A 14,855-nucleotide genomic window follows, 5' to 3' on the forward strand; every position below is an offset into this window, starting at 1 on the left:
TGTTTATACGTAGATACCAAAAATTGTAATCTGAATATATTGTCTTTTGGAGAATTGTATTCTTAAATATGTGACTGTTTATTCATGTTACTTTTATAGATAATCTATTGAAATTCCTATTGGAATTTCAGTCTTATAATGTGGAAATCAAATAAAAAGTACACTTATTTTGTCAAAAACAGAAATAACCTAAAGCTATGATAAATCTAGCATTCCTCTTCGGTCAATAGGTCAAGCATTCAATAAAAAAGAGGTGAAAAAACTACTGATTAAATTAAATTTTTTGTTTCCAAAAGCATTATTTAATTAAATTTCAAGAAAGTTAATTAATATATAAAAACAAACTTATTCCAACTACCGTCTTCTTATTGAATGTTGAGCACTTGATTCGAGTTTTTGAAGAGTATGAATGAATATTTTCAATTCAGCAGGTAAGACAAGCTTGTTGTTTCATAAATATAAATATTGAGGAAATTAAATTCTGGGAAAAAAATTGGATTTAATTAATATCTAGTTATTTGTTACAACAAATCTACAAATTAGAACAATGGGAATACAATTCTAGGAACTCTAGGAGATAAAGGTCGAACAAAAAAATTGTTAATCGATGAAAACGCTGCGGTAGCCTTATGGTAATGCTTCATTCTAAACTTCACTAATAAGGGATTATTATCCATCAGTTGTTGACTATATATGTTGTACCTATAGTCAATAATTCTGTACAAATTTGTACACTTATAAAAATTTCCTTTTTGTTTCATCATTACCAAAAATGACTGAAGTATTTACGCATATTAAAAACCTGTAAATATTGAAGAGATAAATGTACTGTTAACAAATCGCTTTTTCTCGATAAAGTTTAAAAGTAACAATTGCAAAAACATTTTTGCGTGTGGTTAGTCCCTTTGTATGGCATCTTTCTTATGTTCATCAAAATTATTTCTGGTTCAGGGCTTAGCCAGTGTCAGAGGGACCAACCACCGCAAACTGATGTGTCCCGCTTATTTGCTGCCAAAGTAAACGACCTTGCTGATACCAAACGGACCTCTCCTTCCCGAAGACCTCTTACAACTGATACTCAATGAATGGAAGACTGTCTAGTTTCATTTGCTTAAAGAAGAGACTGATAATTTAAGTTACGGTATATTGGTCCACTTCCTTTCTTTTATTATTTCGGTAAGTCAGTATGTGTTTCAGATAATGTCTGAAAAAGAGCAATTGATATAAATTTTTTTTTACGAGGATTTGACCAAATGACCTTACTTGATTTATCAGTTTTTTAAGCATTCAGTTCAATACAACAATTTTGTTTTTGTTTGTGTATATATCTTAACATTATATCAAAAGTTAACAATTTGATATTTTGTGAATATCGTTAATGATATAGTCTGTGATTTGAAGGTTGTTTCAAGAAAAAGACATCAGTGCCTTTTTATTGATCGGCCATTTCTATTAATAAATATGTCAAAATGAAATTCAATTTGATCAATTATGAGTTTTAAAAGAATGAAAGATAGTATTTTGACTATTATTCGTAATATTTCCACTTTAAATGTCAAAAAATTGCACATAATGCTATTAGAACTCTTTTGTAAAGAAAAATAAGTGAGGTTTGATTATATATTCGATATATATTCATTCTCATTTTTAGTGAATTATATATATTGTTTAGTATAAATTATATGTGTAAAAGTTTAATGCTTGTTTTAAATGCCTTCACCTTCCTTGTTATACCTGCCAAATCTAGATATCTAGTAACAGTTATAGTAGTAATTCAAATTTTCATTATTTAGTTAATATATTTGACAAAAACATCTTTCCTTTATATTTCCTAATTTGTTCCAAAATAACTTGGAAATGTAATAGTACTATGTATACTGAACTTTTCATATGTTCATTTAAATTTCTTGCTGTAATTTTTATTGATTCAATTTCTATAGTTGATTATACTATATTCAATTAGAACAATATTGGCTTATAGATAGATTTTTCGTCGTGTATCAGTTTTTGTCTCTTATTTTGAAATCAGGTGAAAAATCTCTATAATTGTTAAGAATATAGGGATGTAGTTGAACATTGTTGAAAAGTTTTTTCCAATACTCAAACTAAAAATTCTATCTAATAACTACCGAGGCAAACAAAAATTTTTGGATTGCAAGTGTAAATCTATGAACAAACAAATATTTCTTTTTCTAGTGCTTTTTCCGCTAGTGGAGGTCTACCATTAAAATATTAAAAGCATAAAGGTTAATATAGAAGTTTTTCAGGAAAATGCTGTGAAGACAACTTTGAATGCTTTCCAATTATGAGACAATCCCTTTTTCTATTATGTTTTTCACCAGTGACTATATTTATTTGAAACTTTATTTTCATTATTCCACTTTCTTACTTTACTCTTCAATGGATGTGTCCTTCATTAGTTCATTAACAGAATCCATTTTTTCTCAACCAATTTGGAATTTCTGCAAAAATCCACGTATAAAAAAAAAAGTACATAACAAAGAATTCTGAATTTTTATCTATATCCTCCAAAATTGTTGCTCAATCATTCAATGTTTCACACAGATCATATCTTCGAAGTTTCATTTATGGTTTGTCAATTTTGATCTTCATTGTTGGCTGAAATTTTAAATAATTTTTCCATTGGTATTCACATCTCTTATATTACGGTTCATTCTAAAAATGATAATTAAAGTGTAATTTTAGCAAATAAGGCCATTTGAAATTGTACTTACCCCAAAATTACATAAAAAAAGCATAGAAATATTTGTAAATCTTATTGGGGCAAATGTAAAATGAAATATCTGTCCCAATAATTAATTGCTATGAATGATTGATAGAAGATAAGATTATTCTCAATTATTATTCTGGGATAAGATTAATTTTATCTTTCATATCATGTCAATCAGAATTTGGTTGATGGTTTGAAGTAGAGGAAAACTGCTTAAATAGGCATGGGATCCAAAGACAAAATATGGGGGTTCTTTTTTTTCCTCAACAAACTTTTTGATTTTCATGAAAAAACAGATAATCCATCTTATTGTACATTGCCATAGAAAATGTTATACTAATGTTGTTCACGATCATTTTGTAGATATAATAATGAATAATTGAAAAAAAAATGTAAATCAAAAAGGAATATCTTCTGAGAGCATATTTGTTGAAAAAACCGTTTGAATTTAAAGTCATATTCAAGTATAAGTGGGTTTCCATAGTCATAAGTTTTTTCCTTCTTGTACTCAGAATATCTTGTAGAAATGTAGAAACTCATCAAAATATGTTGAAATTAACTTTGTAATATTTGAATAAAATTTGATATTTTTAATTCCAGAGCCTTAGAACCAGGTCAACAAGCTAAACACGGAGTTTCACCTTTGCCTAACACAGTCACGTAAGTAAATTTTATTCCAGTCTTGTTCCTTAATTCTTTATAATTGGTTTTGGTTTTTTTTTTAACTATGTTGGTGGCTTATTTCTAATTCTCGATTCCAATTTCCTAAATTGGGTAATTATAAAACTACTAATCAATGATGATCTTTTTTATAGCTTTTCGGGCTCTATTTTCTCTTGATGAATTGTTTTTGTGTTATCTGTTCTTGTTTTTTTATTCATTACTATACTTAAAGTTGTTATAATTTTGAGGGATCTCTAACATAATTGATATATCTGTTAATTAAAAGGTTTATCATCAAACATTACAATATATACACATATGCAGGCTGAATGAGTACATATGATGAATACTCCCTTTAACTTGTTCTTCTTCCATATATAAAACGTCAAAATAGGGTTATTTTACTAATAATTATAATCTGAAGCCTATATTTGTCTTAAGTATATACATAACAAGCAGATACCAACTGAGTATAATCTTAAAACTTAAAAGAAATTCCTATAGGTCTTAAGAGAGTCATGGTGATCAACGTTATCCAAAAATTACAGTTCATTAACCTTCAGTTTAAGATTTCTGAGGAATAAAGATTTTGATAAGTTTTCCTTGTTCTTTGAAGGATTCTTATAACCTTTTTAGTTGGAGATTTCACTGATTATTTTTCAAAAACCAACCCTTTCCAAAGTAATCCATTTTTTGCAACAATAAGTACAACTCACTGAAGTTTTCTTTAAGATTAATGTTGCCCATCACATTGCTTCAATTTCAACCCAAATCAAGCGGTAGTATAAAATTTGATCCAACCAAGTTACAATTTTTTTTAATGAAAAGTTTTCACATTAATTCAATTCTATTTTTGTGAGAGATTATCAAATTTCTCACAAATGACTCTGTTGGGCATTAACTTACTAACTTGCTGATATGTTTATTATAAACAATTTACCATATCTGTTGCCAAGACAGGATGGTGTTGGATTTTACTGGTTAGTGTTTTTAGCAACTTCTCCATAATAATACAGTCAATGTCACAAAAATTATTAACCAAAAATTAGAATTTCGATAGATTCATCAACAAAATTACTTGGACATATTAAATACGAATGTATAGTTCATACAATTGTTTCTAGTAATGCTTCATGTATTAGAGGAATCTGGTATTCACTGAAACTATTGTAGAAGAAATATCACTTTAATTTAAGTGTCACTTAAAACTTTTCAGTGATTAGGTGGAAATTCATTTATTCAAATCAAGGAAGAAATAATAGGCTCCTGTAAAAAACTATATATGCTTACCATTTTTGATAGTTAATTAATATACCTATTATTTGAATTCTCATAACAGTGGGAAAATCATTAAAAAAAATTAAATTTATTATCCAAAACAGCTTCTTTGTATATAGCCATGTGGAATGAAAAAATTGAAAGAAAACTCTTGGTGATATATGGAGATGTACCATGTGTAATCTAAATAGCTATTATTCACTACTCTATTTACATTGCGAAATGGAAGTTGTGCTTTACTCTATCTGCTGCTTTATATCCCAGGTTTCTGTGATATATTGTACATTTTTCTACACTGAATTGGGAACATGAGGGATGAAATGATGTGTAAATGTATACATTTAAAAATAAAATAAAACAACCAACAATTATAATTTACAACAATATACATATTTTGTAGAGTAAGAAGAAAACTACACAACCTAAGGTTGAGAGGAGACACCATTCCAGAGGATATTCGTGAACATGACTAATTTGAATTTAAAATTAGAAGATTATTTACTAGGAAGATTACAAGAACGAATATTTTTCAAATTTTCATCAAGAAACACATGCTTCTAATGATAATTTCTCCAAAGATTTTAGAAGAATTAACCTACTTTTTATTTCGAGTAATTTAAGGAAAACAATTATCCTTGCTGAAGCTATATGAAGTTATTGGATTTAATTATTTGTATTCAGTTATGGTTGTTACATTTTCCATTAATTTGTGGAAATCAAAACACTTGGATAATATTGTTTGTGAATATTCAAAACGGATCAGTCATTATCAGTATAATTCAAAACCATTTAATTATAATATTTCATCCATAATTATCAAGTTTTAGTTGATAATCTAATTAAAGATACCAAAAGGATGTGTACTTCTTCGGGTATCCTAAAAAATATCAAAATAATTCTTCTTTGAAGCCTTTATTATTTATCAAGTGCTGTGATTTTTGTTGTAATTTGTTTACATCAATATAAACTATTCGAATAAAATTAATTATTTATCTTTTCATGAGCCAGTTTTTTTTTTTTCATTTTGGATATATTACATGAAACGTAACAATTCTAAATTAATATCGACAATAAAATGTTTTTGTTACTAATCAATTTCTGCTTTAACTGATGTTGTGATTTGTATGCAAAGGAATTTTACCAACGCTTTCCAGTATACCTTCGGGAAGTGGCACTTGATGAGGAATGAAAACTAGGAGATTATTGCCATGTATTCCATAAAGTTCTAGCTTCAATTAAAATATTCTACGTAAAGTATTCATGTGATCTATTTCAAGTATATGTCAAGGAATCAATCTCACATCAAATGGACTATTTAGTGCTGGATTAAAACAGTTTGGAAGTTTTGGACCAACAACCTGAATTTCCACAGGATGAAAAAGATGGGGAAAATATGTTATATGCAAATAAAATTCGGGTTCTTAATAGCAAGTCAATAATTATGAAATTATTTCAATAGAAATATTGAGTTACATCTTATCTCTATATTATTCAGACTGAACAAAGTGATAATTTTTAAGGAAGCCTTGAAAATTTAAAACTTAATCCTGGTATTTACAACACATTTATCTGACTATGACGGGAATAAAAGATGTTATTTTCCTCTAGAAATGTGTTGAGAATAATTTTCTATTTCAGGAGCACCCAAAATGAAGATCATGTAAAACCTCGCTCTCTTCGTTTCACATGGTCTATGAAGACCACTTCTAGTAGAGATCCTTCTGAAATAATGCAGGAGATCAGAAAAGTATTGGATGCAAACAATTGTGATTATGATCAACGTGAACGATTTCTGTTATTATGTGTTCATGGTGATCCCAATACTGACAGTTTGGTGCAGTGGGAAATAGAAGTATGCAAACTGCCTAGATTGTCTCTCAATGGTGTACGCTTCAAACGAATTTCAGGTAATTATTTATTAAAAAAATTAGGCGGTATTTGAAAATTTATCTTCAACGGCAGTATCTCATTTGATTTCATTCTTTATGCAAATTAGAAAAGTAATGAGTACATATACTTTTGACTCGAATTTTTTATTAGCATTATTAAATTATTCCCATCTCTGTAGATCTTTAATTACTGTTTATATGCATGGAAAACAAGATTGCATGAAATTTGTGCCTAACAATTATCTATGAAAGTAAACTAATGATTTTTACACATTGAACATTAACTAAAAAAGCACTTCTATAATGTAAATTCTGCTTCGTTTTGTCTCTACTTGATGGAAATTCATTGATTGATATTGTGATTAAAAGTGAAATAAGTATTATTTCTTTAGATTTCATTTAACACAACAGTAGAGTTTCCAACTGCATATTGACTTCTTCAGGTTAGTGTGGTGACTAACATTTACATTCAGTTGCCTTAAATATATCATTTTTCTCACTTTTTCTATAGATAAGGAAACCGTTGTGAATTAGAATTATTGCATTTTACTTTCCTCAAGACGTTGACATTCAATTTAGAAAACAATTGTTGTGTTGCATAAATTTTGCCCTTACTGAATCCACAAATATCTCTATTGATATCTTGGATTTCCAGATCCTGGAAATGACAATTGAAGTATTACATTCTTCTCTACAAAAATTATTTGTATGGTTTTTTGCTAAATTTATATCTACCTTCAGTTTGTAATAATCACCAGTTGGATTGAATATTAACTAACATAACTAAGAAATTCTAATTCTGCAGGTACAAGTATTGGTTTTAAGAATATTGCAAGCAAGATAGCCAATGAACTGAAACTGTGACTGCTCATGAATGAACCAAGCGAGATTTCTACAAATGAACCTTCACCTCAACACTTGTAGTGATCGAAACTCAACACCCAGCTCCATTCCTACAAGAATATACATATATGGAGTGCAATAATAGATTACCGACGAAATCCTGATATTGCTAAATTTGAGTTCTCAATGTAACAAAATTCGAGTCAATATCTCATAAACCAAAAAGTGTTTTCAGTGTACAATACGTGGAATTGAAGCTAATAGTCGAAAGGTACGAAAGTTCAACAAAAAAACACTGCGATCTCGTATTTTCAATTTTGGCGCATCGTTGAGATCAGTTGAAAAATAAACAAAACTTATGGTGAAAATCACTGACACTTCCCAAGTGTGATACTTCATTAGTGTTCTAATTCAACTATAAATTAGGAGCAAATTTCATTTTAATAAGTCGATTAATTTCAGATTTATAAATAATACTTTATAGTAATTGTAAAAAATAAATAATAAGTTATTGGTTCGCCTTTTTATTCTTTCACAATTGTTCCACGAATCATGTAATTTAAGCTGACAATACTTTCCATATTCTAATATTGCAAGATAATGAAAATTGAATTGGCATCATGAAAAGGTAAAAATTGTCTGTTGTGTAAATTTGTTTAGCTAATAGGAATAAAGAGATTGAGTACTCTCCTCTTTTCCATCAAATTGAAATATGCATATTTAGTGTGAATAAATATTTTATTTACAGTTTTTCTTTGTTGATTATTGCATACCTGATATCCATTTTTGTCTTGATCAAAAAATGATACAATAGGTACCCAATTTTGTTTCATTGAAAGTAAATCTTCAATATCTCCCATAGTAAAACTTATTCAAAAGGTGCTTAGATTTAACAATAAAAAATACAATAAGCACTGACGTGGAATCTAGAACTCCCTCGTACTTGTGCAAATTCGAATTCACTTATTTTTTTTACTAAATTTCGCATGAGATTTTAAATGACTTTAACAATCTATCCAGTAATTTTTGGTCTGACTTTCCAAAATGTGTTCGCTTTTATGTAAAAAATGAACACTCATATTTCGATTGAATACGGTAACATAGCCTACACAGAATACAACCAGTGGTTTTATCAGAATCTGAGATTATATTAAAATGAATGCTATGTCATTGACACTCCCGCAAATTCCGCTCTCCTTGTTTTTTTTATACACTCCTCACAAATAACTGAAAAAATTTGATTGTTGGATAAAATGTTAATTGGAAATCTAGATTTTCAATTTGTTGTTTTCCTGAACAAAGTAAAATATGCTTTTGTGAAAAATCGCTTTCTGAATCAAGAAAAATTGTACCAAAATAAACCGCATCGAAGAGAATTCCTCCAGGCCTTTGATAAGATACAAGCAGTCCCCAACAGCAGATTTAGGTGAATAATTTCGAATCCCAATTTCTTATATTAATTGGTCTGCCATCAACTATCTCTAGGGGGTGGGTGATCGCCAAGGGCGCTAAAATTCAAGGACGGCCTTTCTAGATTGATCAACAAAAACCCCTGTGTGTAAATTCTCAGTACCGAATGAGACTGTAATTCAGTCAGAAACAACAGGAAGGAAAACAGACAAATTAAATATCAAACACCATCTAAAAGTGCTGCAATTATTCATTTTAATCATAATAATAAATATCTCAAATGACGCATATGTATAGTTCTTTTCACGAATTATTGACGCAAAAACTCATGCACTCATCAGGATGTCGATTTCTTTGATAAACTTTGCCGAATTTTATTCCGTTTTTGGGGCGGCTTCTTCATGTTTCAGGTTTCATCAATATATTCAATTCTCCAATAAGAACGTTGATTCCTCAGAAGAATTCAAAATATTGGAGAAAGGATTCCAATTTTTATCTTAAGAAATATAAGTGTTTTCATTTCATACCACAATCAATGATAATATTTTTTAATCGTTTAGTAATGTATATGCAAAGAGGGTGTTATCATATTCTTATTTTTTCAATTTACCTTTGGATTTGAGAACTTCAAATTGAGAAAAAGTAAGCTCTCTAATTTTATACTTTTCTAGCATTTTTTCGGCATGGGTAATACCTACGATGTAAATCACATAGAAAAGATGGCATTTAATATAAACAGGTTTTAAAATTTTGTAGATATACTAAAGTGTTCCACAAATCATTGTGTGAATAACGGCGAAAAAAAAATTATAAGAATCGGGGAGTATTCTTCAAGATTTGTTCTTTTAGGAAAAACCCCTGGAGGTAATTTTGAATTAATATTTCCACTAAGTTCTCATCAAAACTGATGACTTCAATTTTTTCATCTCTCGGTATAACACCCTGATTACCCAATATTAAATTTTTGCATTCTGCAGAATTGGATTCTGTTAGGGCGGCAAATGTGTTGATTTTTGTTTTTAAACGTGGGTTTAGTGGATCGAATAACTGTTTTAACACTTTTATAATATAAGTTTTATTCTTAAACAGAACAGGAGAACAACGGCTTCCAAGTTTTTTTTTTTTTTTTTTCAACTTATGACGTACTACTCATAGACAAGACAAGACTATATGCGGCTGCGCAATACATGTCATTGATACAATCATAGAATATGATCAGTGTTACCACTAGGATAAATTAACTTGCCATTGTTCCCTAAACATAATAACAACACTCCCCCTCAATGGTAAGTTACCCAAAAAAATTTCTTAAAGTACATTGCAGTTGATTGTAAAATTATTGAATGAACTTAGAGACAGCGGTTTCGTGAACAAATCTGCGAGTTGCAGTTTGGTTGGAATATACTTTAGTGAAACTGTTTTATCATTTATTTTGTCTCGAATGAAATGATAACGAATATCAATATGTTTGAGTCTCTTGTGGAACTCTGGGTTCCTACACACTTTGATAGCCGATTGATTATCTTCATAAATCATGACATTTAAACTATCACAAATTTTTAAATCACTAATTAAACTCTTAAGCCAACAAGCTTCACTTATGGCTAAGCTTAAAGCTATATATTCCGCTTCTGTTGAAGACAGAGCTACGGATGATTGTTTTCTAGAGCACCAACTGACTGTGCACCCAAAAACTTTAAATACATAACCAGACGTAGATTTCCTGTCTGTTCTATCCCCAGCCCAATCTGCATCAGCATATCCTTCAATTTCATTCTGAAAATCAGTTTTTCTAAAAACTAAACTTAAATTTTGTGTTTTTTGAACATATCTTAAAACTCGTTTAATCGATTGCCAAAGTTGTGAACTTGCAGTTGATTGATATCTACTTAGGATACTTATGCTTATACATAGATCTGGGCGAGAGCATAACATGGCATACATTATAGAACCTATTGCTGCTCTACATCTTTCTTCAATTTCTATACTTTCAGAATTTTTGCGTTTAAGATCATCATGTCTAAAATTTGGTTCCATAGGGGTATTACAAGGTTTACAGTTTTCCATTTTAAAAATTTTCAACATTTTCTTTAGATATAAAGTTTGGTTGATTATGATTTCATTTTTCAATACATTTTGTGTGATGTGCATACCCAAAAAATAACTGATACCTCCTAAGTCTTTCATTTTAAAGTGTTGATTCAAAGTAACTTTTAGATCATCAACCTCTTTTTCATCTGATCCGGCAATTAATAGATCATCAACATAGATCAATACAAAAATCTTTGAACAGCCTGAAATTTTGTAGTAAATACAGTATTCATTTTGAGATCTTACAAAGTTCAATGTCATCATTAAATCATTAAATTTTTTATACCAATTTTTTGGTGAGGATCGTAATCCATATAAGGACTTCCTTAGCTTTGCAAATTTTCCTGTGTCAGTATTAAAACCTTTAGGTAATAAAATATATACATCATCATCTATTTCTCCATTTAAAAAAGCACTACATACATCAAGTTGATGTATCCTGAAATTTAAATTATTGCATATAGCTAAGAAAATTCTTACAGAAGTTAATTTCGCTACTGGACTATAAATATCGCCGTTTAATGGAATTGTCTGTTGAAAACCTTTTGCAACAAGTCTTGCTTTGAATTTCGTGACACTACCGAACTCGTCTTTCTTCCTCTTATACACCCATTTGCACTCTATGACAGGCCTTTTAACATCACTATCACACACTACTTCAAACGATTCATTTTCTTGCAACGATTTTACTTCCTCCTCCATTGCCTTCCTCCATTGCTCAGCCTCAACGCTTTTCATAGCATCTTCATAGCATGTTGGTTCGTCATCTTCTGTAACTGTCAACAACAAACTATCCAAATCCATTTCAAAATCTTCAAACCTTGGGTTTCCTCTTAAGTTTCTTCTCAGGTTATATCTTCCATTCACTATTTCTTCACTGATTTCTGGATCCAACTCTTCTTCATCGGTAATTGTCTCTTCATCGTGTACAATATTATCAATTTGGGTATCTTCTAACTCCAAGTCTTGATTTTCTTCAATATTACAGAATTCAGTTATTTTACCTTTTGTTTCTTGAACTTTTTCTGGTAGGAATATTACATCCCTCTGTATGACAACCTTGTTTTTATCAGGTAAATACACTCTAAATCCCTTTGTGTCTTCTCCATAACCAAGGAAGTATCCTTGTTCATTTTTTGTGTCCCACTTCAATCTATTTTCCTTAGGTACTAGTACTGAAACTCTACTTCCAAAAATATTAAAATTTTCCATCTTATATTCCTTTTGATTCCATAATTCAAAAGGAGTTTTAAACTGAACAATGCTTGGACCAGAGCGATTCAGAACATATGTAGCGGTATTTATTGCTTCTGCCCAAAACATTTTTGTCAAATTTTTATTGCTATGTAACATTGTCCTGGCTGCTTCAACCAATGTTCGGTTTTCTCGTTCCGCCCTTCCATTTTGTTGGGGAGTATATACCACTGTGCGTTGGTGGCATATACCTCTGCTTTGCAGACATTCCGTTACCTGTTTGTTCACAAATTCTAAACCATTGTCTGTCCTCAAAACTTTCATCTTTGCACCAGTTTGCCTTTCTGCCATAGATATATAATTTTCAATTGCTTTTGCTACTTCAGATTTCTGCTTTAGGAAATAAACATGTCTATATGAGGTGTAGTCATCTTTAAATAATAAAAAATATCGAGCTCCTCCTAACGAAGGTGTTTCCATAGGACCACACACATCTGCATGAACTAGCTCTAAAGGTACAGTAGCTCGTGATTCACTATGTTGAAATTTTAATTTATGTTGTTTGCCCGATAAACAGTATTCACAAATAAATTCATTGTTTATATACTCAACATTCATTTTTTTAAGGAAATCTTTGATGTACTTAATATTTTGATGTGCTAATCTGTGATGCCAAGTCTCTAAATTTTCTATATTTTTAACTGTCATACATTCAGAAATATTATTAGTTAATTCATTTTCTATTTTGTTTTCATACATTTCCTTCTTGAACTGCATTTTATATAATTTATTCTGTCTTAGTGCCTGGGCTCTAATATTTCCATATTTATCAAAAAACTTACATGATGAATTATCAGATGACATGAAATATCCCTTATCAAGAGCACATCCAGCCGAGAATAAATTAAATTTTAGGTCAGGTATATACAAAACATTCGATAATGACGTTTCAATGAATTTTCTTCCATTATAGGACCACATTTTAATATTTCCATATCCTCTTACCTCCAATGTTTGCCCATTTCCAACTTGCACCATCCTAGGGGTTCGATCCTCGAACATTTTCTCGAACAAGCTTCTATCCCATGTCATATGTTCAGTGGCTCCCGAGTCAAGGTACCAATCACCTGATTTTACACCATCTGAATATACCATAAAAGCGTTGTGTTCCACTTCTTCTTTGACAGGATTCTTATTCGACGGTTCTTCCTTTTTCTTCTTGATCCAACAAGTCTGAACTAGATGTCCTTGTTTTCGGCAGTAACTGCAAAATTTATTTGTTTTATCAGCCTTATCATTCTTAGAGTTCTTAGTTCGAAAGTAACAGTTCTTTGCTATGTGACCAGCTTTTGCACAGATGTAGCATTTTTTGGTTGGATTATTCTGAGAACTCGTTTTGCTTACTAGTGCTGTTGTCGACTCTACTGTTTTGCATCTTTCTTCTTCAAGCAATAATCTAGAGGTTAACTCTTCCAATGTTTGATTTTTATCTGGAACTGACTCCCATGCTGATCTGAAGTGTTTAAAATGTTCTGGCAAGGTCATCAAGATTTTAGTAATTATCATTTTATCTGACAGAACTTCACCTGCAGTCTTTAATTTGGTTTTTATTTCCTCAATTTTGGATATAAATGTATTCACAGAGGAATCAAAGTCGAGCATGAAAAACCTTTGTTGTAGCAAATGCACACTTACAACTGATTCTTTATCATATACCGTTTTTAATTTGGTCCACATTTCTTTCGCAGATTCACATGACAGTGAGTGAGTTAGAGGACCTTCTTCCATACGTGTAACCAACAATTCTTGAGTTTTTGCGTCGTCCTTGAGCCATTTGTTAAGTTCATCTCCTGAACTGGGTTTTATTCTTGAACCATCCGCGATCTCGAAAAGACCTCGTCCTTTTAATATAATACTGGTTTGAAACTTCCATATGGGCCAATTATCACCATTTAATTTTAATGTCGTCGTGGTCGTGTTATCTGCCATTTTACACCACACGTGATTTTTTCGATTTTACTTTTCACACACTCGAAAAACGTATCGTTAAATTGTTTTTATTCCAGTTGCACGACTGGGCACATAACCTGTTTTTAAACGTGGGTTTAGTGGATCGAATAACTGTTTTAACACTTTTATAATATAAGTTTTATTCTTAAACAGAACAGGAGAACAACGGCTTCCAAGTTTTTTTTTTTTTTTTTCAACTTATGACGTACTACTCATAGACAAGACAAGACTATATGCGGCTGCGCAATACATGTCATTGATACAATCATAGAATATGATCAGTGTTACCACTAGGATAAATTAACTTGCCATTGTTCCCTAAACATAATAACAACAATTTTGATTAGTTGACTACAAAAACGCCACCAGATTTTTTCTATTGGTTCTAGTTTTTGAGAGTTAGTGCTGATACCAACCAAATAAAGAAATATCCTCACTTTAAAGGCTAAAGTAGGAATTACTTACTAAAAATAATAATCTTGTTAGCCAAATGTACCAGGAATTATAACTGAATTATTATTTATTATAAATGAGTTGAGCTAAATCTATAGAACTCAATGCAAGGGAAAATAAAATAATTCACTATCCTGTAAACAGAAAATAAAGAAACAAATAAATATTCTCTCCAATAAAAAAAAACCACAAGTTGAGAAAAAAATTTCTTGGCCAGTTATCATCCACGCATCCCACCTATTCTTGAAGATGTTCACTATCCCGGAGGGTAGCCCATTCCAAACCAGGAACAC

General features: G+C 30.4%; 1 protein-coding gene and 1 long non-coding RNA gene across 18 annotated transcripts in view; one reads left to right on the forward strand and one right to left on the reverse strand.

The window, feature by feature from the left end:
- LOC123673027 (serine/threonine-protein kinase MARK2) overlaps positions 1 to 7,917 on the forward strand; it is a 74,058-nt gene extending 66,141 nt beyond the window's left edge. For 12 of the 17 annotated variants that reach the window (XM_045607431.1, XM_045607434.1, XM_045607436.1 and 9 more), the window contains 3 exons: positions 3,332 to 3,391; positions 6,311 to 6,579; positions 7,367 to 7,917. In XM_045607431.1, the coding sequence (XP_045463387.1) occupies positions 3,332 to 3,391; positions 6,311 to 6,579; positions 7,367 to 7,425 (388 nt within the window). In that variant the 3' untranslated portion in view covers positions 7,426 to 7,917. Of the gene's footprint in view, positions 1 to 951; positions 1,699 to 3,331; positions 3,392 to 5,072; positions 6,189 to 6,310; positions 6,580 to 7,366 lie in introns of those variants that run through there. The other 5 variants (XM_045607426.1, XM_045607427.1, XM_045607428.1 and 2 more) reach the window with 2 other exon arrangements.
- Positions 1,544 to 2,811, reverse strand: LOC123673030. Its single transcript, XR_006746408.1, has 2 exons — positions 2,736 to 2,811; positions 1,544 to 2,676 (listed from the first exon to the last, which is right to left on the reverse strand). It is a non-coding gene; the product is annotated as an uncharacterized LOC123673030 (long non-coding RNA).
- Positions 7,918 to 14,855: the final 6,938 nt, after the last annotated feature.

This window comes from Harmonia axyridis, chromosome 2, assembly GCF_914767665.1.
Source record: "Harmonia axyridis chromosome 2, icHarAxyr1.1, whole genome shotgun sequence".
NCBI classification, from domain to species: domain Eukaryota; kingdom Metazoa; phylum Arthropoda; class Insecta; order Coleoptera; family Coccinellidae; genus Harmonia; species Harmonia axyridis.